Below are 13,266 nucleotides of genomic sequence, written 5' to 3' on the forward strand. Positions count from 1 at the left end.
CAAATGTAGACCTCTCTTTTTGTCCCTGTAAGCGTCAAGCAGATCAAAAGGCAAAAATTACAACCATGGTGCCCAATCCGGTTGGGAACCATACTGACACCCAGTAATACCCTCGGCGGAGCCTGAGGTTGATTACACGTTTGAAAAGTTAAATGGTATGACACATGATCTTGATCCCTTTATAAATTCCGCAAACATAAATACTGCCCCTGCCTTTGTAAACAGAAGGGATAACACTAAAGCGGTCAGTAATGCTTCAAGTGTTCAAGATGCAATTAAAAAACTCAGCAAACACACCAAAAGAGCCAAACAATTTCCACACCTCAATCGCTATGTCATCAAGTCCCACCGTTTTTCAGTTCTTCATGCGGCGATTATTATCCCTAGTTATTCTAGATTGCGTTTCTTGGCCAGTTTCTTTTTTGGGGTAATCATATGGTAACCCCAAACAGGCAACTGACCAAGACTATGTAGTCCATGACAAGTTAGTCACCTTGTTAATATGACATCTTCTGGTCAGTAAATATTAAATTTGAGTTAAATGGGACCCGCTCGAATATCGAACACGGCTGGAAACCCTCTGAATATAGAATCGAATAAAAACATAGGATAAGAATATATACAATAATTAACTATCACAAATAGAAAATTGTGTCGGTAAACATAATATTGTGATAAGAAACAAGCTAATAAATTCAAATGTGAATTTTACTTCACAACAATATTCGCCTCAATATGTATTTCATTCTGTATTTCAATTTCTACCTAATTCAATCATACATAAATAAATGATCGCTGTATTAGTTCTTTTTTTTTTTGCTGTATTAGTTACTGTTTTTAAAAAAGTTTGTTTGACATTGTCACTGTCACTTTATAAGTTGACACTGACTTTTATAACCAACTTTTTTGAGGTCATCCTTTTAAATAAAACACCGTTTATTTTGTTTTTTTTCTTCACTAACTAAATGTTGTTATTATATTTATAATACTAGTCACCAGACACTTTATACTACGTCAAAAATGGAAGAAAATGAAGGAAAATGCATTGTACCAAAAAATGGTCTTTCTACATTAAACTTAATGAAAGAATACATTACTGTCCTCGATCTGAGCAAACATTATACTAATATTATAGAAGAGAATATGCAGCTACCTATAAATCTAACTGAATTATATTTAAAGGACAATGATCTTACTGAAGTGCCTGTTCCAGTATTAAATCTTGAAAAAATTAAAATTTTAGATATTTCGTTCAATAACATACAATTCTTTGATGACACTCCAAACTTTTGCGAAACCATTGAAAAATTAAATATATCAAACAACAAACTATTGGGCCCTCCTTATTGGATATGGTCAGAAAAATGTAAACATTTAGTTGATGTTAATATAGGATTGAATATAAACATAACAAAATCTCTTGACAATGCTTATTTTGAAGAATTACTCAAATATAAGACACTAGTCACTAGAATAACAATTAATAATTGTATGTTAATAAAACATTTAGAGTTATTAGGTACATTTCCAAAAGCAAGAGAGCTTATCTTGGGGAGTTCTGAATTGAGCAATATGTGTTTTACAAACAAAATTGAAGAAGTGCCTTTTAATGGTTTAGATAAATGCTGTGATTTAGAAATATTAGAATTAAGCAATACAAACATTTACAATATGACACCTAATATAAATATGTACAAAAATTTAAAGAAAATTAATCTTTCACTAAACAAATTGTCTAGTCTTCCAGAAGAATTTTGTAGCTTAGTTAACTTAGAAATATGCATTTTGTCATGTAACAATTTGTTATATTTGCCCGATAATTTTTGTAAGCTTGATAAATTAAAAAGTCTTTTGATTGATAGCAACAGCCTGTGCATGCTTCCTAAAAATTTATGTCAATTACCAAATCTTAGAAAATTGGACTTGTATGATAATTATCTTTATGAAGCACCAGATGAAATGGAAAAACTACTGGAAATAGACCTGGCTCAAAATTATTTTGATGAGCCAGATAATGTTGATTATATGAATAAAAAAGAAAAAATTAGATTTAGCCAACTGGAAAGATATGATGGAAGGTAATTAAAAAAATATCAACTAACTCATTACATGTGTAATTAAAAAGTAAACTATTGTTTCTTTATTATATATTTAGAATCATATTTGTTTCTACCTATACGTAAGAGACAAGGCAGGTGTTAGGTATCCAGTTCTTTTTTCTGTTCTTAATAATATGTATGGGGAAAGTGATGCATGCAGTGTGTAAGAATAACAAAGGTTTAATTTTAGTCAGTTACTAAACAATCAATAGTTAAATTTCAATGTAAAATATTATCAATACACCTAATGCAAACTTTTTTTCCTTCAAGAAAATTAGAAGTTACAAAAACCGAAAGTGAATATTCTAAAGATGAGACTGATGATGAACTATTGTTCAGCGAAAAAAGTGAGGAAAAAGGTAAATGTACTAACTTAACATATATACCTTTTAATTTGAGGCATATTACTCTTAATATTTTAATAATCATGTGTGTCTTTACACACATGATTATTATCATAATTAGACAACAGATATAGGTAATATCATTAATAAAAAATAGGATCTTATAACTCGTGTGATAATCTAATAAAATATTTCCATTAAAAAATTTTCAAACACTCTCACTGTCCTGTTTTATTAATTCCATTGAATATATAATTGCAGAGGCAGACAACAGACCACTCGGTTCTCCAGAAGATTGGGATTCCGATGAATACTGGATTCCACATTTCTCACATCAGTCAAATGCACCACTGTCAACATGGCTTTACTTTGTCAAGCAGAAAATGAAAGAAGGCAACTTCTGTCCCATGGATGCCCACCCAGTACCTATAGCTGATAAAGTTAAATATGAAAAACTGTGCCATCCTCAAACTGAATATGAATCAGATGGTCAATTTGATGATTATTCTGGCGATGATAGCTGATATATATTATTTTCTAACTAGATAATTTTTCAAATCCTAAAACTGGCTAAATCATAAAGTAACTTTTAATATTATGAAACCTTAATTTACATACTAGCAATAATAATGGACTGACAACCTCAATTTTATGCATATGAATATAATAAATAATTAGCAAATACATGAAGTAACATAACATAAAAATATTTAAAGATACTTCATTTCTTCTATAGTAGGTAGTATTATGATTATTACTTTTTTTTACAAATTGGTATCCTTTAACTTCATAATTACTGATAATCATAAAAAAGATTATGCATATAACATTAACATAGCATTTTAACAGAAAAAAAAATCCATTTAATTTCCTTTTCTATGTCAAATATGTGAATGTGATGTTATTGATCATCTTTAAAATTTTCCAGAATATAATTTTGTGTTCAATCATTCTGCAGTAAACATATTTTTGTTTTACTTTTATTTTCTAAATGGGAGAAGTGTTTTATATTATGAATAAATAAACTAATTATATTTAATAAAAGATATGACCAGTATCAATATGAAAAACTGTTTATTTATTATTATTTTACATGATAGACTTATTTTTTCATATATTACATTGATAAATTAATTTCACTTAATATTTCTTCATGTATATTGTTCCGGTTCTCTCTTGTTACCTAGAACACATCCTAAACTAAATGTGGCTTTAAATAATATAACAAGATAAGAATCATTATTACTATATGAAATTATTTCTCTATAAAATATGGAAAGTAAATAACGATATATCATAAATATAGGCAATGCTATTCAATGTATCTAACAAAAGTACCAGTAATTTATAAAATAATACTAAGCCTAGTACTTACAGTCCATACTTTTGCCATACTGTTAGTTCTTATAGATTCTATAAGAGGATCACTCTTTCTTACGGGTATTGTGGCCAATACATAGTTCTTTGAATCAGAAGCAAAAATTTCCTTTATTCTAGATTTAAAGCTGGAACTGAAGAACTCCATTTTTCCTATCTCATCAATCACTACTAATGATTGTAATACTCCAGTCTGTAAATTATAATGAATGAAAAATTAATTGATATATTATTTAAAAAGTTAATTTTAATAGTAAAGTGCTTTTTATATGAAAAATTACGTTATTTATAGAGGGCAAGGCTACGTGTTCAAATTCTTGTAGGAGGACACCATATTTCCCTACAGTATATCAGGAGACTGAAGTAAATTTTGATCTCTGGCTAGGCGCCCTCTTATACCATCTAAAGTAACAACATCGAAGCCTTCTCTACATCTGTTTCGTCTAACCTCTTCAGTCAAGAACCCTACAGTTTTAACACCCTTCGAATTTAATAAGGTACATAGTTTCTTTATTAAAGTTGTCTTTCCAACTCCTGAAAATTAAATTAAATAACATTCAATAAATTTAAATAGGTCTCAAATTTAAATATTAAGATTTCGCGCCACTGAATACATAACCCGGATCACCGGTGATGATAAAGAATTTTATTTTCTTTTCCATAGTGATTCTTGTCTAGTTCTTTGTATTAAGAGTTTTAATTGTTAAATTTATTTCAGGATGTAAACTTTTCTTCAAACTTAATAAAAGATTAACAGCAAACAGCTGTTTCTTACAAATTATTATAATGTTGACATTTGTCATTTGAAATTGAAAGTTGTCATTTTTGGGTATAATAAGATGGATCGCATATTTATAAAATAATATATAAATATATGCTATATTGACAATTCTAATTTATTTTAATAATTAATATCTGATGCGGCTCGTTAGCGGAAGGACTTTTTTGATAAATATATTTAAGCTAAATTAATATTTTGTCAACTTCAAAGTGCGTTAAATATATCGTCGTTGTAAATAATACTTCGCAAAAAATCCAGTCAAGATGGAATGCTGTGAATGACAAAAGCAACTACTGAAGACAGTATATCTCTGTAACGTTATCAATAACACAAGGTTAGTTAGGTTAGCACCTAACACCAATAGTCTTGCTACACTGCCCAAATAGATTCAAGAGAGCCTTTAAGCACTCACCGAGATCATACCAAAAACTACGTATGCGTCGAAAACTTCAAAATAGACCCGATGTTATGATGAGCGTTTTACATAATTAGATAAAAAATTATAAATTGCAATTAAAAAGTAATAGGAACTTTGTGATTTCAATTTTACCGCCCTAAGTATAATTTTTCTTGAGGATACGCCGATTGCTTTAAAATTATTACAATCTATAAAAATCAACTATTTCCATTTTCTTCATTTCATGTAACTAAATAACTGGAGAGAAAATTACATAGAGTATTTGTTAAACTATTACTGTATTTCAATTCTCCAAATTCCAACGATATAAATTAAGTAGATTCTACTGGCAGCCCTGGAGATATCAGACGAGTTATCAGTACGTCTGTAAGCCGCTATTTGTTACTTTTGTTGAAAGGATAGTAGGTTTCAAAGTTCACATTTACAAAGTTAATAATATTCCATTTTCATCTTTAGTTTATTTTTTGACTCAACGGTGTTAGGACATTAGTCAATTTATTAAAATGGCTTCAGTTGCCGCAATTACTCGTGCTTTATTAAGCAAAAATGTTATAAATACCGGTCGTTTCGCAGCAGTATCTAATACCAGCTTAATAAAATTCTACAGCACCGGTAACTATACTTTTCCACATTTTGATAGTATTCATAAATGGGCTGTATCCTTAATTATATTATTTCGGTTTATATAAGTATATGTTATACACAGAATTTTGCATATAGTATGGTCTTATAGAAATTTAACTATACAATTAAAATGTAACTCTAGACCAATGAAATTTAGTTATAATCACTGGGCTCACATTTTCATGTATTCAAATTATTGAAATTCATTAAGAATTTTAGTGTAAACTTTAAGCCCCAGCATTTTTGAGTCTTAGTTTTACAGTTGGACAATATCCATATTATATTTTGGGTATCTATTCCGTCCTTGGCTAAATAAAAAACCACTTAATTAGCATGGAATAATAATCAAGTTTTTTATGTGATAAGCATATAAAGGTTATGTGGGTAACATTTAATCTATCTTTGTATAAATTGAATATATAACATGTTTGTTTAATTCAATTTTATAAACTCTTCTTTATCCTCTCTTATTATTTTTTTAACCAGATTACATGTTTTGTGTAATTTGCTGGTGTTAATTTTCAATATATTAAATGATATGATAATAGATTAAATATATGCTTGTCATTCCAAAAATAGATAAAATGTTATTTATATAGATAGATATATACTAGATTATTGACCCATGTATAACAGTATTCAGAGCACTATCTATATTACTGTGACCTTGACTCCTACTAAAAAATATTATCATTTATCTTGGTGATGACATATATTTAACTTTAGCTTTTGATGTTTAATATATAAATACTTTAAACATCTAGATACTTTATCACATATTTTTATTGTAACTGTATTTAAGACACAATGAATTATGATTATATAAATTAAATTTCATTTTTACAGCACCTGAATATGAAAATATTAAGGTAGACATTGTAGGTGCTAAGAAAAATGTTGGTTTAATTCAATTGAACCGGCCTAAGGCTCTGAATGCACTTTGCAATGCTCTCTTCAAGGAACTTGGCAAGGCTGTCATCGATTTTGATGCTGATGAAAAAATTGCTGCCATCGTAATTACTGGTAACTAATAAACTACTATGACTATTGAAAGAATGGTCAGGCACCCCATTTACCCAAATTAATTCTGTCTATGAAAATTATAACAAATATTAACATTTGCTTCAAAATAAAATCTTATTGCAACATTGTTTTTCTATCAGGTAATGAGAAGGCATTTGCTGCTGGAGCAGATATTAAGGAGATGCAAAACAATAATTACAGTAGCAATGCAAAGACTGGCTTTTTAAAGGAATGGGAAGATATATCTAACTGTGGAAAACCCATTATTGCTGCTGTTAATGGATTTGCTGTAAGTATTTGAAGAAGCCTAGTATATATATTTTTCTGCGTTTAATCAATTTATGATACCCATTTAGTTTTGTTGTTTTTATATTTTTAAATTTAAAGCCAATTAGATATTTTAAAACAGTTACACAAATGAATATTCATCTCTTTTTAGTTTCAATCTGTTAGAAAATATTTGCCTTGGTATTTCACATAGGTGTAAATATACTGAGGTCTGCCATATAGTGCCTCAAAAGTAATAGAAACTTGATATAATGTTTTAAACTTATTTCGAAAAAAAAAATTGATTTAGCAATGTCATTTTTAATTAACTGAGTACACAATTAATTTCTATTTCACTTGTAATTCTTTAATTTAATTGTATTTAATATTAAATTAGCTTGGAGGTGGTTGTGAGCTGGCTATGCTGTGTGATATTATTTATGCTGGAGAAAAAGCCAAGTTTGGACAGCCTGAAATCAACATTGGTACTATCCCCGGTGCTGGTGGCACTCAACGCTTACCCCGTTATGTTGGCAAATCTAAAGCCATGGAAATTGTCCTCACTGGCAACTTCATTGATGCTCTTGAGGCTGAAAAAATGGGTAAGAAAATATAAATAATATGGTGCTTTAATTTTTACAGTCATTCAAAAATGGAAAACAGAAAATAAAAAATTTACTATACTAATATTGAGTGAGAAGCTGTAATGAGTCTATTCTTATGTTTCTTTATTAAATGTTGCATATCTTCTCTATTTTTTTAATACCTTTTATTATATTTATTTTCTATTCCATTAGGTCTAGTCAGCAGAGTCTTCCCTGTTGAGAAACTTCTGGATGAAACTATCAAATTAGCTGAAAGAATTGGAACACATTCTCCTCTGATTGTAAAGTTAGCGAAGCAGTCAGTTAACCAAGCTTATGAGACAACCTTAAAATCTGGTCTACAATTTGAAAAATCAATATTCTATGGAACTTTTGCTACGGTAAGATTAATGGTGTATTTCAAATGTTATTTTAATCAATATATGCACCAAGAGGAGATCTTTAGATACATAGTGTCAACTTGCACATTTTCAAAATAATAGTTGTTTTTTTGCAAATTACATTAGATTCAATTTAAAAATGAAATCATTATTTTTTTGCAGGAGGACAGAAAAGAAGGCATGAGTGCCTTTGTTGAGAAGAGACCTCCCAATTTTAAAAATAATTAAGTGAAAATGAATATAGTTCACAGTCAAGAACTTCAAAAATTTTAATCACCATAAAAATATAGTTTTAAGAAACAAAAGAATTTATACACATTTGTAATTTTTTAATATTGATCCTGTTGAATTTTTAAAAAGTATATATATATTTAAAAAAACAAAGGTTGTTCTTAATTATTAACAATTCAAAACCATTTTCTTTCTTATATCTTATTTATTTAAGTGGCCAGTGTAATGTGTTTCTAACACAATAATAACACTTGATAGACATTGGGATAGAAAGGGAATAAATAACTAATATGAGACTACATCACATAAATTACTCTGATCCCAATGTAAGTACCTAAAGCACTTGTGTTATGTAAAATCAGAAGTAACGACGGTACCACAAAAACCCAGACACAAGACAACATAGAAATTTAATGGTAATCTGTATCAATACGGTCGGGAATCGAACCCGGGACTAACGAGTGACGTACCCATGAAAACCGGTGTATACACCACTCGACCACGGAGGTCGTCAATGAATGTTTCTTTAATAAATTAAATGGTCTATTGTATTCTATTTGTAAGTGTATGGAGGAAGAAATCTCTCAGTTCGGTGTATTCTACAGTGATTTGAGGTAGATGCCCCCGACTCTTCTGAAACCACACAACAACAACATTTAAAGAAATATTATGAAATTGAAAATATTGACTATCGTAGTCAACATCGTTTTTACGCAACAGACATCCATGTAATTTCAAATTCATCTTACCCCTCAGTAGAATCTCAATGAAAGTTTTTTCAATGGAATGGAATGTAATAGCAATACCAAATAGATATAACGATTTAATAATTTATTCGATTAAACAAAATCTAGTCTCATTGGGGCCTTTATCCGCCTAGCTACGCCATTAGACTTATACGAGTAAAACTAATATGTTTTTAGTTTTAAACTGTGTGATTAGTGTTTTTGCCTTTTCCAAGAGTAAGGAATGAAATAAAAATCTGTCAACTAAATGTCAACGTTAGTATCAACATCAAGTGTCAACAGACAACAACTCAACAGTCAATTTGACTGTTGAGTTGTAATTATATTGACTGAGTCAATATAATTACACAAATATATTTAGTTTTTAGTGCATGTTTTAACGCATTAATTATTATAAATAAATACTTAAAATATATATAAAAAAAGAAAAGAAAGCCTAACATATTATTTTACACTTTCATGAATTAAAAGAACGTCATTAAAATAAAATAAACGCGAAAGATAGTAAAACATAAGAATCATACTTCTTTAATTACTTTATACCATGAAGTATAACAATATATCAGCCAAAAATATCTCAGATAAAAGAAAGTAACTATTTATATTTGTTGTGGAAAGTAGTTTAAAGAGTTCTTCATGTTTTGGGATCATGTGTACCGAAACGGACATATTATGCAAGAATTTGAGGATATAGAAATACATAAAACAAGCGTATCCGTATTTGTGGCTTTGTTTTACTTGGAAATGTTATATATTTTGATTATGACCTTGTCAATTCTGAATAGACTTAACCAGAATTTATCATCATAATAAAAGTAAACATTTTTTTCTAATTCTATATATGCTTTGGCACTACAATACTATTAGCAAATATAAATAATGTTGTTTATAGTTGAAATATTCAATTTTAATTTGTCTTAAAATATGTTAATAATTTTTTGGAATATGTTTTCTAGCTGATTAAAAATGGCTGAAACAATTCAAAGAAATGATGAACGTCTATATTTACTAAAGGAAGGACAAAATGAAATTTATGTAAATAATTGTCAAAATTTGAAACAACATCAGATAAATGGATTGAGATTTCTTTTTATGCTGTTTAAAAGGGTAAGATAATATATTTATATATTCCTTGATAAATTGAGTTAACTTTATGTATGTGACCTGAGCTACTACAATGAAAAGAATGGATTCATATTTCTGGAAAAAAGATCCTGATTCTATCATAGTTTTTAATATTCTCTATTTCATTAAATGAAAACTTTACAATTAAAGTAGACATTGCCGGTTAACCTGCATTGTCTAATTAAATTCCCCTCATATGCAACTTTTGAAATGGAATTTGAATAAAATAGAAATAAAGCAGTTGAGTTGTTGAATAAATTTACTTAGAAGACCTTCAAAATTGTGTAACCACTTAAAACTTAGAAAATATTATACCATAAAAAACAAAATTGAAATTATTTCTGAATAATTTATTGATTTAAAAAACATAACTATGCATTTTTTTGTTTTAGAACAAGCCAGGTGCAATTGTAAATTTTCCTCAACACTGTGGTAAATCTATTACTGTTGCATTATTCTTATATGCAGTAAGAAATTTATTAGAGAAGCCTGTATTAATACTGTGTAAGAATGAAAATGAAATGTGTATATGGAGAGAAAATTTGTTAAGATGGACTGATTTTAATAATGGTTAGTATTTTAGAGAATAATAATTTTTAAAGATATTTAATGCACATTTGGGTTTCGGATTCTAGCTGTTTGTTTATGTAAGTACAAAAATATGAAATTGTTGCTTATTACATTAAAAGTCTCAATTGAAAAGGGAGCTACTTTGAAATGTACTGTATGCAAAAGATTTATGTATTGTCATTTAATCTTCTCTGAGTTTGGCATTAACAGATGCTCATTTATTTGTAAAGAGACATATTACCTTTCTGTTATATTAATTGCAGTTACATATGTATCTAGAAATATAATTTAAAGGTAACATCTTTATCCTTAACAAATTTATTTTCTACAGATGATATAATAATAGAATCCTCAAAGATATTAAAAGGCAAAAAGATCTTTATCAAAAATATAGATAACCTAGCATCCTACCAACAGCACAGTTGGAGCATTATTATAATCAAAGATGACTCGATCAACAAGGAAATATCTCGGATATCTGATGTTCGGTATAAAATATGGATTTCATCTACTGATATGAAGGTAAATTCTTCTTTGAGCATTAACGGTGAATTGGCTTCTATTGCCATACAACATTATCTATAAAATTACATATTGACATTGGTACAGCTGGTCAAGGTGGTTTAGTTTCGTAGCAACAGATTATTTTCTTTGTTTATTGACATTTGTACAATAAAGCTATACATTTGTGTAATGGTGTATTCCCACAGACATCGGCGCTACAATTTCACGTAACGCCGATGTCTGTGGTTGTAACATAATTGTCATTGTTACATTGTTATTATGTCTTGTACATCGGTAGCTTTATTTTTCAGACTGTAAAACACTGTCTTTCACCATAGTTTTACTAATAACTCAAATTAATGGAAACTTTTAGCCATAATTTTAGCATCAAATAATAAATATACAAAATATGATTAAAGTTGAAAAATTTTTTTGCAATCACACAAATCATTCAATTCAATTTTGAATTTATGTATTTTTCCCATTAAAAATAAAATAATATTACAGAAGGATCTTACTATGATGGCTTTTATTTACGATTGGCTTTATCCAAAACTAAAGATCAGTATTGAAGATTTTATACCTAGTGGCAATAACCCTAAAGACAATTATCTGAAGTCTATATATCTAGATACATTTTTAGAGGATTTTGTTGTAAGGGAAGAGAATATAAAACAATTTAATGAAACAAAGGTTTGTACTTATATATATTTAAAGATATTTTAATTTCACATTGGGGCTACCAAGCTGAAGAAAATATATTTTCATGTACTAATTTTCTATATATAAGCCCAACAAACATTATAAGAAAATAAGGCATTTGGTCTATAATCAATGACCCAGATGATGATTTATTTTCCAGAATTCTTTTACAACAGATATAATTACGAATCAAATAAATGAAAATAAATCAAAACAAACAAGAAAAAATAAAGATGACACAGGAACAAAAATCAAAAGATCGAGAAAAATTATTGATGCTGATTTAATAGAAATGCCAAATGATAATAAATGTAAGGAAACCATTCATGACATGAAAAATAGAAACATAGCGGTCGGAAATAGTGATGAACACAACGAATCTAATGTTACTGAGACATTAATTAATAATTTAAGTTATGAAAAAGTTAGCGAATGTAATAAACCTAACATTGGTAACTCTATTGAGCAAAGACAATATGCAAATGAAGATTCTACTGGAGGTATGGAATCTGATATAAACACAACAATGGAAATAGATTTTACAGAACCAATGAGCTTCGGTAATGCTATTGATGAAGTTGTTAAAATTGAAAATAACAATCAGGAAGAAAAGTACACTGAAGTTGAAATTGATTTTAAAAATAATCAGATTGACTTGGATGTGGAATGTAAGAAAAATATTGTTGAAAACAGTGGCAATAAAGAAGGGGTTCTAGATAATTATTTAAATATAAAGAGTAAAGAAAATGTAAGTAAGGAAATTTTTAATGACAATATAGAAAATGTAGGAACAACAGTAGATGGAAAAAGGGCACAATTAAGACAAGGTCTCCAAAGTCACAAAGACGTGGACACAAAATTATCAGAGTTGGAAGAAAGAACACTGAAAAAATTCAAAGGATCGTTATTAGATAGCATATTTTAATAAGTTCTTACTAAATTTTAAATCAAGTTATATATAGAAAAATATATTTTATTTTGCCAATTTTATACATTTTTGAATTATTACAAAATTAAAATAGCTATTTTATAGTGGTATAGAGTAGCTTTAAGTGTTTTGTTTATAATAATATTCATATGGTTTGAGTTGTATAAATTATTTTATCAATCGCTTAAATGTTACTAGCACAATACTTATTCATGTCCGTAGCACAGATAACCTATATTCAAATATACTATGGAAAACTTGATAGTCGTTTGATTTTATACTCTAGAATTTATACGATTTATTTAATCTATTGCACCCAAATTATTCTACGACCATATGGTGTAATATTTTTTTGCACAAAGGAGTCTTCAATTTCATATGTCAAATAAATTAACTGCAATTTTTATACACTAAGAAATAATACTAAAATAATAAATGCGTAAGTAACTGTCTGAGAGAAGAGCCGAGATGGCCCAGTGGTTAGAACGCGTGCATCTTAACCGATGATTTCGGGGCAAACCCAGGCAAGCACCACTACATAT

General features: G+C 28.5%; 4 protein-coding genes across 4 annotated transcripts; 3 read left to right on the forward strand and 1 right to left on the reverse strand.

Annotated features, from left to right (window-relative positions):
- The first annotated feature begins 890 nt into the window (after positions 1 to 890).
- LOC124530036 (leucine-rich repeat and death domain-containing protein 1-like) lies at positions 891 to 3,291 on the forward strand. The gene is made up of 3 exons (XM_047104011.1): positions 891 to 2,078; positions 2,370 to 2,458; positions 2,705 to 3,291. The coding sequence occupies exons 1-3, from the start codon at positions 1,021 to 1,023 to the stop codon at positions 2,965 to 2,967; spliced, it is 1,410 nt and encodes a 469-aa protein (XP_046959967.1). The 5' UTR covers positions 891 to 1,020; the 3' UTR covers positions 2,968 to 3,291.
- Positions 3,292 to 3,545: 254 nt separating this feature from the next.
- On the reverse strand, positions 3,546 to 4,825 carry LOC124529893 (cancer-related nucleoside-triphosphatase homolog). Its single transcript, XM_047103830.1, is given in 5 exon segments — positions 3,546 to 3,626; positions 3,819 to 4,013; positions 4,102 to 4,172; positions 4,175 to 4,354; positions 4,440 to 4,825. Coding segments are annotated over 5 exon segments (555 nt in total). The 5' UTR covers positions 4,483 to 4,825; the 3' UTR covers positions 3,546 to 3,560.
- A 528-nt stretch (positions 4,826 to 5,353) lies between these two features.
- On the forward strand, positions 5,354 to 8,214 carry LOC124529892 (probable enoyl-CoA hydratase, mitochondrial). Its single transcript, XM_047103829.1, has 6 exons — positions 5,354 to 5,631; positions 6,490 to 6,666; positions 6,807 to 6,955; positions 7,331 to 7,535; positions 7,731 to 7,918; positions 8,081 to 8,214. Exons 1-6 carry the CDS (start codon positions 5,523 to 5,525, stop codon positions 8,144 to 8,146), a joined length of 894 nt encoding a protein of 297 aa, XP_046959785.1. The 5' UTR covers positions 5,354 to 5,522; the 3' UTR covers positions 8,147 to 8,214.
- Positions 8,215 to 9,271: 1,057 nt separating this feature from the next.
- Positions 9,272 to 12,984, forward strand: LOC124529929. The gene is made up of 6 exons (XM_047103872.1): positions 9,272 to 9,710; positions 9,852 to 10,002; positions 10,413 to 10,590; positions 10,922 to 11,112; positions 11,602 to 11,787; positions 11,957 to 12,984. Exons 2-6 carry the CDS (start codon positions 9,862 to 9,864, stop codon positions 12,719 to 12,721), a joined length of 1,461 nt encoding a protein of 486 aa, XP_046959828.1. The 5' UTR covers positions 9,272 to 9,710; positions 9,852 to 9,861; the 3' UTR covers positions 12,722 to 12,984.
- The last annotated feature ends 282 nt before the right edge of the window (positions 12,985 to 13,266 follow it).

This window comes from Vanessa cardui, chromosome 5 (genome assembly GCF_905220365.1).
Source record: "Vanessa cardui chromosome 5, ilVanCard2.1, whole genome shotgun sequence".
In the NCBI taxonomy this organism is placed as follows: domain Eukaryota; kingdom Metazoa; phylum Arthropoda; class Insecta; order Lepidoptera; family Nymphalidae; genus Vanessa; species Vanessa cardui.

Excerpts from the sequence above, each read along its gene's own strand:
- LOC124529892 (XM_047103829.1), top strand. The coding sequence starts at position 5,523 with ATGGCTTCAGTTGCCGCAATTACTCGTGCTTTATTAAGCAAAAATGTT. Across the intron at positions 5,632-6,489 it reads AATAAAATTCTACAGCACCG|CACCTGAATATGAAAATATT; the intron begins GTAACTATACTT and ends TCATTTTTACAG. Across the intron at positions 7,919-8,080 it reads TCTATGGAACTTTTGCTACG|GAGGACAGAAAAGAAGGCAT; the intron begins GTAAGATTAATG and ends ATTTTTTTGCAG.
- LOC124529929 (XM_047103872.1), top strand. The coding sequence starts at position 9,862 with ATGGCTGAAACAATTCAAAGAAATGATGAACGTCTATATTTACTAAAG. Across the intron at positions 10,003-10,412 it reads TTTTTATGCTGTTTAAAAGG|AACAAGCCAGGTGCAATTGT; the intron begins GTAAGATAATAT and ends TTTTTGTTTTAG. Across the intron at positions 11,788-11,956 it reads AACAATTTAATGAAACAAAG|AATTCTTTTACAACAGATAT; the intron begins GTTTGTACTTAT and ends TTTATTTTCCAG.
- LOC124530036 (XM_047104011.1), top strand. The coding sequence starts at position 1,021 with ATGGAAGAAAATGAAGGAAAATGCATTGTACCAAAAAATGGTCTTTCT. Across the intron at positions 2,079-2,369 it reads CTGGAAAGATATGATGGAAG|AAAATTAGAAGTTACAAAAA; the intron begins GTAATTAAAAAA and ends TTTTCCTTCAAG. Across the intron at positions 2,459-2,704 it reads CGAAAAAAGTGAGGAAAAAG|AGGCAGACAACAGACCACTC; the intron begins GTAAATGTACTA and ends ATATAATTGCAG.